General features: G+C 42.4%; 1 protein-coding gene across 15 annotated transcripts in view; it reads left to right on the top strand.

Moving 5' to 3' along the window:
* Positions 1-13786, top strand: part of LOC116850552 — a 59985-nt gene that overhangs the window by 28898 nt on the left and 17301 nt on the right. For 12 of the 15 annotated variants that reach the window (XM_032828994.1, XM_032828972.1, XM_032828980.1 and 9 more), the window contains 2 exons: positions 10807-11153; positions 12098-12388. In XM_032828994.1, coding sequence (XP_032684885.1) covers positions 10846-11153; positions 12098-12388 — 599 coding nt within the window. In that variant the 5' untranslated portion in view covers positions 10807-10845. Of the gene's footprint in view, positions 1-10806; positions 11154-12097; positions 12389-13786 lie in introns of those variants that run through there. The other 3 variants (XR_004379374.1, XR_004379371.1, XM_032829022.1) reach the window with 2 other exon arrangements.

Below are 13786 nucleotides of genomic sequence, written 5' to 3'. Positions count from 1 at the left end.
AAAAAAAAAAAAAAAAAAAAAAGAAAAACAACCAATTGCAATTCTTTTCATTTCGCCGGACTTGAAAACAGACGAAAATCACACATGCGATCGTTCTCGCGATTTTCCTCTATTTCGCAGAAGCCGAGCGGAAATGTGTCGCGAGCTCTTCGCCGACTATGTACTCGCGCGCGAAGTTAACCTTTACATGCACGATCTTCCCTACATTCTGCTAGACGACCGTAGTTATATCGCGTCGCTTATGATGGGAGATTCGCGCGGCTCTCATTGTTGCACGACGAAAAGTTGTCGTTGCCAGCGCGTCGTCGTCGTCGCCGTCGGTTCGTTCATCCCGTTTCCGCGCCAAGTAGGCGAGCATACTTTTATCACCGTCTCGAGAAATAGGGGAACGCTCGCTCTAAGTTCTATGTGCATAAGGTCTAGATTCTATGGCACGAATTATACGCTATTTGGGCCAACGTACGCCGCTCGCGTGCTTCCGTAATTCCGGTTGTTTCGCAGCGTCGTCCAAAGAGGAGCCAATTCCTTTCCCCGCCACCGAGTCACGAAAAAGATACGGATTTTACGGGACACGGAGATTTGCATGACAAATTATACCTCTGTGTAGTAATGTGCTTTCGTACATTTTTTTTCTTCGCTTTGTATTTATTACGTCACGCAAGGTTACAATTATTTGCCGCAATGAGTCGTGCCGCTTTTAACAGTCGTTTTAATTATAGTTCCAAGATCGTAGGAATCGTAAATTTTGGAGAAGCGGGAGAGATTTGTTCAAGATACATATCTTTGTTATCTACACGATTTATCTACTTCCCCATCTTGCTTGCTCTATTTATGTATTCTGTATTTTATTTTATTCATTTCTCAAGCGATTCCCGTTGATTTTCATCAAAATCTACTCTCTTAAAATGAATCAGTGAAACATCACTAAAAATAGTGAATATACACTGATTTGCAGTTATAAGTGTTGCACTGAAAGTGCTCAGTGCTATACTTATAACTGATATCAGTGACTATTCACTGATTCACTTTAAGAGAGTGATGTCTGATTAAAACTATGAAAGATTTACTTTCTGTGCCCTCCACACATTTGCTCTATTTATCTTATTTATCCAATATTAATTTTGCCTACTTATTTCTCTAGCAATTCTTTGATCTTTATCTGAATCTATATTAATCTTAATTAATTTTTATTTCAACCCCTGATCTAAATCGGGAGAGATTTATGCAATTCTAGACAAAATCGTAAAACTCATAACTTGTTTTCGTAAAACTCGTAAGAACTTATGAGTAGATCTGCAATTCTATGCGGATTGTATGTCATATGGTAACTCGTAAATATCTATGATTTTTTTGTTTTTTTCGTAAGCTACGACTTTACGATTTTACGATTTAATTGTATATTTGCTGAAAATTGCAACATTACTCTCTGGTGCATACACGCATACAGATATCTATGTCTGCCCATCGCAAAATATATATTAAATATGAAAGTAACATCAATAAAAAAAAGCCGATAGAGTCCTCTCATTGTAGCGTTATTATCTATGTCCGCGAAAGAGTGTGCGTTGTCGCAAAACGTATAGTCCATATTATAAACCGTATTATATACTAGCGGCACAACATCAATAACGACATTTTCTATCGTGTAATTCTCCTTTTCCACCGCGATTTGCGCTATCCCGCTCGTGACGGAACGGTTTTCAAGCTGCGTACGGAAACGCGCCCGACAGAAAGGATCCGCGCTCTCGTTCAGTGAAAATCGACGAGAATACGTTATAAATGTGTTACACGTACATTACAGCATGTCGGCTGCCAGCCGTGCGAGGACGAGCGTGTGAGGATAAGTCGTGTTCAGTAATGTGAAACTAATATAACGCCCGCGCGTGTCTGTCCGGCTCGACGTCCCCGCTTTCGAAACGTTCCTCGCAACAGTTTCCGCAACGAAGTCGATACATCGAGGGTAGTAACGTACTAACGAATGTGGTCACTCACGCGCTTTTTCTCTCTCCCTTTTTCTTTATTACTTTTTCTTTTTTACTTTCAACTTCATTTTTATCATTTTCGTCTAATCGTCCCCTTTGCTTGCCTCGCGTTTTTCATAGTTAGTGACTTCTCCTTTTTTGTAACTTGTTAGGGTACTTATTTTCATTTTCCGTATTATAGTGAGTTAATGCACTCGGAAGAAAGCATGGTGATGGCAACTATATAACTGACTAAATACAAAGTTATACGAGTTTTGTACGAGAGAAAAATTTTTAAATTATACAACAAATATTTATTGGGTAGATACCATTAATATATTAAATCAAAATTCTCTTTATTTAAACTGAGTATTGTTTACTTAAACCGAATAAATAATACTCGGTTTAAATAAAAAGAATTTTGATTTAAATAAATATGCCCATCTAATAAATATTTATTTATTTTTAGATATTTTTTTCTATCTTCAATGTATGTACGCTGGAAAGAAAAAATAATTTATTTGTGAAATATGAAATATATTTTTGTGAAATAACATCAATTTCTATGAAATAAAGTTTATTTCTCTGTGTATATAAACAAACTTAATGCCTCATACGTGAATTTTCAAATATTTCTTTCAGTGTAGAACTATATTAATTTATACAGTTTGTTAAGCTACACATGTTTTAATTCTACATGCAAAACTCGTGTAGTCGTCACGTATACATAGTTGCCATCACGATGTCTTTATCTCCGAGAGCCGATTGTTCCAACTTTTTGGTAAATTAACTGATGATTAAATTATATATCTGTCTTTGTTTCTCCTCCAACTTAGGCAAAGACACACATATGATTTAACTATCAAGAAGTTGAAGCAATCGAGTCTTTTTCTCTGAGTGTACTACGATTCGATGGTCACTTAATACGTCCTTAGAGGGCTTTGGGCCTTTAGGGCAGCTATAAAAGCAACTATCTATTCATCCCTTGTCCGCGATTCAACGCTGACTCACGCGCCACGTGAATTAAAGCCACGCGTGGCATCGATGACTCATAATGCACGCGCCCACCACCGGCACCCTTGTCGCCGTGCCTTTGATAGATCACGACGTCTCCTCACAGAGAATTAGAACATCTGTCTCTCCCCTCTCCCTCCCCCTCTCTCTCTCCCTTTCTCATCAGAGGATGAAAACCCACTGCGCAATACTCTATTCGATCACCGACGCGCTTTAGATCCACCGACGTGAAAAGATCTCCCGTCAATTATCGCCGTCCTTCATTGTCGCGAATAAACATACGTGGATTATTATTTCGCTCGCGTGAGTTCGCCTCGCCGAAATGGGAATCCCGATTCGGCGAAATTATTCCGGGGCTTCGGCCACTCCGCCTCCCACCCGACGCCGCTCATAACAAATTCTTCAGTGAATTCTCAATTATCCGCTAGTACCGCGGGACTGAAGTACGTTGGACCGGACAAGGCGTTAAAATGGTAACTGCCGCACGGTCAGGACAATATTTAAATGAAGAGACAAAATTAACGGTCGAGTGCCGGTATAAGTACGTTGTGTACACGTGGTAAAGGGCGATAATATTACTTTCTTTATAACGTAGGAGTAAAATGTACTAACAGCAAATTTCCGCACCTGGAAATATTTCTGTACTTCGCTTTAGTATTAGATGATCCTTAAAAGGCAAGTATTCCTTCTAAAGACGATTTTTTTCTCAATATTTTAGTGTCATGGAAAATCTCCATTTATTGAAACCTATCATCTTCCAACATTAAGATTGCTTTTCCGTTTGATCTAGTCGAGTTAAAATCACCTAATCAAGCATTACTTGCTAACTCCATTATGGTAAAATAGAAACTATCAATTATTCAGTTATTGTTGAACGACGAATTTCGCAAATAGAAATACGTAAAAATATATAAAACTTAAAGATAGGAAAAAAGGCTAATCTGAGTTTAAGCACGGTCGTAGTAGTGCTATATTATCTGAATTGGTAAAACCTTCCTTTTGTTAGGAAATAGAGTAATTTATTAAATACACTTGGCAATATTATCGTCGACAATTGTGTTTCATATACTTGGTTCAACCTACATATCTGTTTTAAGACATAAAACCGCTGCACACTAATATGCGTTTCTACGAGCAACGGAATAAGACCTGATTTTGAGCGTTTTTGCCGACCGTAATATTAAAAAACAATTTATGTTCGTTGTGGGCATCCAAGTTGGGTATATTATTGATTGTATTTCGTCGTTCTGTACTAGCATCGAGACTTTTACTTTTTTATGTATTTATCACTGAAGAGGGTTCATAGCTGAACCGAAACGTTTGATTATTTATAGATTCTATTTTTAATAAATTACTCTATTTCCTGACAAAAGGAAGGTTTTACCAATTCAGGTATAGCACTACTACGACCGTGCTTGAACTCAGATTAGCCTTTTTTCCTATCTTCAAATTTGTATTCTTTTGTGAGTTCGTTTTTCTTTAAATATATATAAAACTTACACGTGTAATGTATAAAATAGAAATCGGTGCTGGTATCTCTACCTGCTTCTCATTCGGTTAGCTCAATCGAAGTTTCGTGAAAGTCATCCCACTTCCATGATTAAGTCCAAGATGTTGAAGCAAGGTCCGCGCAAAGTTCGTCAGGAAACGAGTCGTCGATGGTTATTTATTTACTTATTTACAACCTCAACTTTTGCGCCCTGCTTGATTTTTACACGGCCGTTACATCTTTCAGTGTTAGCTTTCCCCGAGGAAGAACAGACGTCGACGCCAACTATTCCTGTTTACTATCTACCTTCCGAATTGAATTCGCGAATTCCCTCACGCGCCGCTGAAACGCGCGCGTATCTTCAGCGTGGATTTCGGTGTCTCTGATGAGCTAACGGGCGGGAGGCAGAGGAGGAGGGGGGTTGCGTCAGCGGTGGAATTTTCATAAGTCCCGCGCGGGGAAAAGTGATGTTAATTAAAAGCATAAAGTTCATCACCGAGAGCTGTGCGCGCGCGCGCTCGCGCTCGCCGTACAACCCGACTTACTGCATAACAATAAATTCGGCGGCGGAAAGTTCGCGGCGGGCTCGGCTGCGCATAACCGGGGGACGAGATGGTGGCAGAGCCACCCCGGTAATAACTCGAGTTTCCGAATAACTGTTTGCCGGCGAATTCCGCGAGCAAGAGGAAACTTCCGTCTTGTCTCGGGCGGAGGTGTTGTATGCGTGCGAGATTGTCAAATGAAAGAAACCCGGGAGGGGGAGAGGGAAGAACTTGGCGGGATCGTCGCGTAAATAGGGATGATTAACCTTCTTAGCGTCGACAATTTTCCGCGAAAACACTCCGCGAAATTGCCATTGCCATTTTGCGCGCGGAGTTGCGCAAGGCTGAAATTCGCGCGAGGGAATGCTCTTCACTCTGACTTTGCGGAAAATCGCAATAGCGAACTTCGAAGACGAATGCGCGCGCTTGCTCCACTCGGAATAACGAATAAATAATTGAGCGTGTGCGCGATGCCGCGGAAAAGAGAGAGTGAGAAGAGAGAGTTACCTTTTAAAAGGGACTCGTTACCGTTATCGTTACCGGTTTTGAAAGATAACTCGTTACCGTTATCGTTACTCAAAAAACTAACGAGTCGCCATAATTTCTGTTACTTTTCCCACTGAGTTTTAAAGGGAAACTCCTTTTTTTCCTCACTGCCTTCCCATGTAGACTACTCTACGCGCTTGCAAAGTAACGATCATATTCGTTATCGTCGCACAAAAAGAAACGTTCGATCGTTATCGTTACTAACAACGGGAAATAAACGTCGCGCGTGGCCAAGTCGTTCTCGAAATAATAAAGTGAAACGGAAACGACGGTCGTAAGTGACGCGTTACCTCTCAACCCTGAACCGCCCTGCCCTCCCCGAGAACACGCATCGTGGCGGTTTGTCCTGGTATCGATATCGGCGCGAAGTAATTTATCCGAGAGTTCGACGGGGCGCGAAAACGGCAGTCAGCCAGCCAGCTAGCCGAGAGACGACGGCCAGTGCTGCAGCTCGTTCGTGTGTATTTCGGCTTGCGTTTCGCTCCGATGTACACCACTGACCTAACCCCCATCGTCGCACCACCGCCGCCGCCGTCAACTACACGCGCTACTACCAACGCCGACCCCTTTGAACACCCACCGCGCCGTACAAAGTATAACACTTTCGCGGTGTCGCGAGCACCGTGAGCGAGTGGTGCGGCGCGCTCGAGTGGCACGTGCTCTCGCGCGCGCAAGCACGACCTCGTTAGAGCAAACGGAAGAAGGAGCTGGGACTTTTCATCCGTGTAGCTGCGGATGCTGCGCTCGAAAGCAGCGGTGCACATTTCGACGATGACGATGACCCGTTCGGATTGACTGCGTTAATCAGAAAGAGAGAGAGAGAGAGAGAGAGAGAGAGAGAGAGCTACTTTGCAATTGCAAGGGAAATCTCTCACAACAAAAGCACACTCGCCGTTTGATGCTCGTTAGGGAAACAAATCGAACATTTACCCTTGCAAATCATTTCTCATCATTTGTCATTCTAACAAATGATTAGATTTGTAATCAATGGTTACATTTGCCATACATTGCCCGAGACACAAATCACATGCGTTTTCGGCTATTTAGATTGGGTTAGTTGTGCCTCCACTGCAGAAGTGTTGCTTGAAGCAGCGAATTCAGAGCAACAAATCATTTGTTGCCACTACGGGGTCATTTGCTGACCCATATCAACAAACATTTGTTTTGATACTTTATTATTAAATTAGCAAAACTTTTTCTAACTCTTTAGGCATAAATATTCTTAGATTCAGCCGGGACTAAGAGTCTAGACCAATTAGATATATGAATTTTACAACGGTTGCAAAGCAGCTTTCTCTAGCTAACAATCAATCATTATTCGAGACAATTACTTCCTTAACGCGAAAGCGATTGGAGATCTCTATTTATCGCTTAATTAACACGTTGACTGCTATGAGGATCTCACCGCTATAACGTTGCCCCGCCTCACTCTAATTTATGCGCAAAACGTAATCAACTACGTGTAATAAATATAGCCAAATATAACCAATACAGTCAATTGAGAAATGATAAAGCGAGCCAGCAAATATATGCATCATAAACTACATTTGTTTGCCGTATTTTCTATGATTCGGACTTGAACTAAATATTGAAATAATCAATGAAAATCAGCGTGGCGGTCAACATGCTAGTATTGGTCTCCACTGAGATTTTCGGAGTCTCGTCAGAGTTAATCCGAAATTAACGGACACTGAAATAATTTTTTTTAATATCCTAAGTCGAAATTTCATATTAATCCTGCAAAGTTCGGTGAATCCTTGCAGAATCAATGGAGAATTTCGAAATTTGACACTATTAATTGCACTATTATTGTCTTAACTTTGATGCTGTAAACTATTACCTGCTGCTGTTGAGTTTCAAGAAAAGATTGATTTCAGAATTATGTAACATTTTATTATCATTTAATTTTTATTTAATTTAATTTACTTAAAGTTTAATTTAATTATTTAATCTTTGTCGTTAATCAGCAATGTATTAGCCACGTAATTTACATAAGCTTCTCAGAGATCCTTAAAACTAATAAAAAAATTATAACGAATTAATTATGATAACGAATTATCATCATAAATATATTATATAAAAAGAAAGTTTTTTTGTTTTATTTCAGAAATATTAAAAATAAAGATTAAAGTACTAAAAATAATAGAAATATTAAAAATAATAGAAATATTTAAAAATAACTATTTGTAACATTGAAGGATGGCAATAGTCTGTATATAATGTTAAGCCTCGATATTTTCTATTGGTTTTTCTTTGCAATAAGAGTGCGATTTAAACTTTTAATTGTTATAAAAGGATGAATCTCTTCGTACTTGTAAACGAATTAAAAATATATATATGTGTGTCATTTAATCGATATTAATTATCTTTTCCTTTGTGCAATATACACAGAAAAAGGATTAGCCGCAGGAGCTAAAATATTATAGCCGCGACAGCTAAGATGGGTTATTGAAATTTAATTTAATTTAACAGCTAATGTCGTTATGTTAAATGAAGCCAAATTCATTACCTACTTGAACTTTGACGCTATGACTAAAAATACTCTGTTGGATAGGAAATTCCCATCATTATTACTTCGCTTTTTTCTTTGAAGTTACACTTGATATCCGTAAAAAACTGACGCTTCGTATTACAAATTCAAACCAAGGTTTTCCATCGGTTTTTGACGTAAATAAATAATTAATATCCACTTTTCAATGTAAAAGCAAAAACTGATGTTTCTCACATTAACATGATTACATTATTTTAACTACAGAAGGACGATTTCACATCCGTCGGAAGTAATTTCCTCTTTCCAATGGTCTTTGTTTCAAATCGCTACGTCTACAAGTGGAGTTATGAGCGATTGTATCGATTCGCGTTTTAGATTGTTTGGCGTTATCGTTGCGGCGAGCGCTGGATGAGTCATTTTGCGACGCGCGGATGGAATGCGGAAGGCTTTTGCTTCCGGAAACTCACCTTGCGTATACGCAATGACGATATGCAGCGAGCTTAGAGCGTATATACATGAAGGGAGAATGCTGGCACGAAAGTGTGTCCAAGATGTGTGCGAGAGAGAAAGCTATACGTTCCTATTCGTCCTCTGTGCGCATGCGTTGAAGTTGACAGGTTAGGTTAGATTATAGAGTTGACAAGAGATAAAAGTTATTTATTTTCTTCTCATAGAGCTCTGAGAATTTTTTCAGAATTTTGTATTAACTTTCTGGTACTTCAAGAAAATGCAAGAAAACGCAAGAAAATGCAGTACTAAAAAGTTAATACAAAATTCTGAAAAAATTCTCCGAGCTCTATGAGAAAAAAATAAACAATTTTTATCTCTTGCTAGTTTTCGGTAAAGTTGATAGAATTCAAGTAAGAAAATATTGAAACCAATAATTTTGTAGTCCAGCAACTGACGCATGTTGGCGCATGCGCACAGAGGATGAATAGGAATGTATACCTTTCTCTCTCGCACATATCTTAGGCACACTTTGGGTCTACAGAAGGCATACACAATTCCCCCTTCATATATGTATACTATAAGGCAGCGAGAGCCCGGCTCGCTACTTCCACTCCGCGGCTGAGATAAGCAATGTAGCATCGCCCACTCGGCCGCTTCGGCACGCGGTCGTTCACCGCACTTCAAAACAGAACTGGGAAATCTTGCCTGGGCGCACTGGCGTTTTACTCCTTCCACTTCTCACACAAAGACCCTTCTGTCCGTCCGTGTGACTTCGCGCGGCGCGCAGGGTCTCTGTGTAAGAAGTGGAAGGAGTAAAATGCCAGTGCGCCCGGGCAAGATTTCCCAGCTCTGCTTCAGAAGCAAGTGCGCCGTCGCGGGAGCGAGTGCACGATTTTCGCGCTGGAATTCGGATATCGATTATATATCTTTTTCTCTTAGCGCGTAAACTCGTGGGAAGTGAAAATATTCATATTTCTATTGCGTTCGAGAAGTTACACGTGAAGCTTTTCATTCTTTTTCCAACTTTTAGAAAAAAGTTACATGACCGCTACTCTGATATCGATGCCGTATCTGATACCGATGCCGCATCGAAATGCTTAAATTCGCGAATAAGTGGTCGTAGTGAAAGAAATAAAAAGGAATTTTTTTAACATGCGTTCTCTGTGCCGCTCTTCCATTTGGAAAAATCGAGTGCCGTAAATCGATTAAACTGCGACAACCACGATAACACGAGCAGCGCGCAGCCTCTTTCATTCCAGGCCGAATTGTTCAGATTCCTTTGTCTATTGGAACAGTGACGAGATCAATATAATTATTGTGGATCAAAGGAATATGTATCGTGTTTATTTGTAAAATAATAGAGGACTGTTTCGTTCAAATTCATAAGCTGTACTCTCACACATGAGCATTATATCGGACATTCTGTGCATATTTTCAATGGCAGTGAAAAAATATATAATGAAATGATTGTGAAGAGACACGAAATTTGTTGTTGGATGTATCCATTAATTATACAAAATGCCTAAATTTAGGCGTTCGTGTGCAGGCAGAGAACTTGTTAAATTTAACAGAAAAACCATGTACGCCATTTTGTATAGACCATTTTGTATGTCACGGTAATTATTGAGATATTAGTGAAAGTTGATCAATCAGTGCGGTGCACGCGATGCGATGAGACGAGCTCTGTTCCTTACAAGATTGAATGCTCGGAACTCACGCGCACAAGACATTTAGAAATACTTGCCATTTTCTTCTCTACTACTCGTCAAAGAAATATGCGCTCTTAATTTCAACTAATAAATTTGCATTTTACTCGATTTTGCTAGCCAATTTTTTTAATAATGAAAGCAAAACGATTAGCCTTTTAGCGAATTAGCCACTGAGACCTAGCTGATGTGATTTCACTAAATGATTTCTTTGCGTGTAATAACGTAAATCGACATGATCAACGCTAATTTCAATGTATTCAACTGGACGACGAGAGCGCGAGTCTGTAATCCTCTATGGGACTTGTGACATGAATCGAAAGAGATTAACAGTAAAGAGGATATAAAATATGTTAAAAACTTGAACAAAAGAGGATCTCGAAATTTACATTGAACGCGCTGTTAAACGCGACGCATTTGCAGATTATGTACACAAAGCAAAATCGAACTGCGAAATATTGGTATTTAAATCACAAATAAACCCCCCTTCCCCCGGAATGAATCCAAAGCTACATATTCGTCACCTGTACATGCACGCGCACTCACCAACCGTGTTTACTTGTCGCATGCACAACACGATTACACCAACGGACTCTCTTGCTCGCAGAATGGACATCCTGCTGAGAGACATGAACGCGCCGTGGCGATGACAAGCCTGATCTTGGAGAACGCCGACTTGAACCGACTCTTTCCGAAATGCCGGCCTAGGGGCGGCCCACCCCCGGCCCCGGGGGCCTCCACGCAGAGCAGCCAGCCGCATGACAGCCCCTGCCAGACGGAGGCCACCGCTATCGCCACCGCCGCCGCCGCCGCCGTCGTCGCCGTCGCCGCGACCACCACCGCCACCACCATCACCACCACAACAGCCGTCACCATCGCCTCTACGAACACGTCGACGAGCGTTCCCGCGTTACCGGACGACATGATCGACCTCGAGCGCGACACCTCCGACAGGCAAGTTAAACCGATTTACGGTTTACGAGAAGTGAGAACAGCTGCCGCGAGAGAGATCGGATTAATCGTACTTCCGAGAGGAGCGACGCGGCATGACGCGACGGGGATGAGAGAAATAGAGAGAGCCGACGAAGGAGGGACGATATCTCCTCCTCGTCGTTCTCCTCCTCCTCCTTCTCCCGCTTCTCTCGGGCGATCGAGCTTGATATGCCGATTGATCTCACGTAAGGTCTCTCTCGAGAAGTGGCGCGTACCTCTGGAAATCGCCGGCGAGATTTCAAGGGTGCGATTCGCGAAACGATGAAATATCGCCGTCGATCTCCAGAGGTACGCGCTTTCCCGCTTCTCGAGAGACGTCTCGCGCATAATACGTGTTATGGGCTGACTAATTGCTTAATCGATGCTAATTGCGCTTAACCGAGGCTAATTGTTTAATTCTACCTTGGGTCGGAGGGTTTAGTAAATCAGACGGTAAGCGCGACCGATATTGCGTCGCGTCAGCTTCACGATCGGCCCGTTGAGTTTGAATCTTCCGTTTGCTTTGTGCAAACAAGAGATTCAAAGAGCAGCCAAATTTTGCCGATGGAATTAGGACAATTGATTCGCCATGTGAAGCTTGAAATCGTTTAACTCGACTCGAGCTGCTTCGATGGATCGCTCTCCTTGCGTGGCGCAACTTTATCGACCGAAATTCACGAGAGCCATTCAGATCGCTGAAGACGCTCGTCCCAGGAAAGAAATGAGATCACTACGACTGTGATTCCATCGAACCGCTCGATTACGAGTGACGGTAAACACGCGATGTCCAACGCGCCCTTGAGCCAAAATGAAGATAACGCGCGAGAAAGCTCGACCTATCGCTCTCTTTTCTTTTTGTATTAAATTTAATCGCCCCCGCCTATCAACGATTGCCGATTGTTAAGAGTGTCAAGTTACGTTCGTAGGTATAGGAAACGAGCGAATGGCAGAAAAAAATCAGGTTCGCTGTCCCGTAGGACGGCGAGCGTGGTGCCCGGTTTCACGGTCGAGGGCCAATTGCCGATCGCCACGAAGCCGCTCTCGTCGAGCTCGTCCTCGGCGTCGGGACGCAGCGAGGACGCGCCGCAATATGGAAGCTTGCCCGGCAGCGACCATCAGGGTCAATCGCAGCAGGACGACAGCGGGCCCGAGGAGAACCCCGTGTACATTCTGACCTCGGCCAAAGGTGGCCCCAGCTACAAACTTCGGGATTCGAGGTAACGGATCGTCCGACCGTCCGCGCGGATATATTCCGGATATACAATAGGACATTCCCCCGTCTCGGAAAGCGAGAGCCTCCCCGCGATTTCCGCGATCGAGTGTCACGATGTACGGCCGCGGCTTTCGAATATTTATCGACAACGCATTCGCGCGATTCAGTCTCACTAATTATAAAGTTTGTTAATTATTAATTATTTGCTATGAATCGTTGATTCTCTCGCGGAGAAACAATACATGTATGACATGTAATATTTAATTAATTATTAATCGATATGTGTACGCGCGCGGGTCTGTGTATTTGTGTGCGTGTACATCGGATAATGATCGTTTGACGCTCGAAATGACGATGAAAGACGCTCAAAATTTAAGGAACAGAGAAAGAGAGAGAAAGAGGGGGACTTTACTGCGGCAAAAATGCGCGAGAAAGAAGGCGAAGTGGAAATTGAAACTAATTAAAGCGCGCGGATTAGCGAGTCGAACGGGGAGATTGAATAAAAATCGATAGCGGGCGGTTTAAAGGTGAGGTGTACAAATACTCGTATACACGCAAAAATACGTGACACCTCTCCCCATACGTTTTGGCGACGTTAAATTCGCAAGCGTACAACAGTGTGTGTGTGTGTGTGTGTGTGTGTGTGTTGTTGTGTATGTGATGTGATGTAGTGTAGTGTAATGTAGTGCGCGCGCGACGCGTTTACGACTTGCGCGAGATACTCGCTCAGCGCGATGGAAATCTACTTGACGTTTGGTCTTTCGCGTATCTATAGCTGCGGACACGCGGGCGACCAGTTTCGATAGCCGATACAGAGGTGCTAGTCGGGTTTCAACCCTGACAGTCCTGTTCGCGTCGTCGTCGTACGCATATATTCAGCGGGGCGTTAATTTCAGGCTTAATGCCGGCGATACTCGAGCAGAAATGTCAGTTAAATACTAACTTCTCTCTCCCTCCCTCCCTCCCTCTCTCTCTCTCTCTCTCTTTCTCGCTGCCATTAACGTATCGCAAGCTACTCGATGTATAGCAAACAAGTCAATATGCCCGCGACAGCGTAATCCGCCCAGCAAACATTTTTCTTTCTCTCTCTCGCACGCTGGCGCGCGCGCGCGAACGAGCGAGTTTTCGCTCGTGTAAAACGTCTTCGTCGTCGGCGCGATAATATCGCTCGGCGACTCTTCGCAATTTGAAGCACGTTTCTCTCTTCAGGGCCGACTTACGTGCTTAGGGTAATTTTCATCAAATTTTGATTAAGCTAATCGATGGTTGGTGACTTTGCTGGCACAGTCAGCTAACATAGAAAATGAAGATAGTTTGTTGTTAAAGCCTCCTCTCTCCTATTTCTCTTTCCCTCTCTCTCTCTCTCTCTCTCTCTCTCTCTCTCTCTCTCTCTCTCTCTCTC

This window comes from Odontomachus brunneus, unplaced genomic scaffold (assembly GCF_010583005.1).
Source record: "Odontomachus brunneus isolate Ranch 3 - 2012 unplaced genomic scaffold, Obru_v1 Obru_scaffold_005, whole genome shotgun sequence".
NCBI lineage: Eukaryota > Metazoa > Arthropoda > Insecta > Hymenoptera > Formicidae > Odontomachus > Odontomachus brunneus.
The sequence above is the reverse complement of the archived record's forward strand: the minus strand, read 5'-3'. Positions and strand labels throughout refer to the sequence as shown.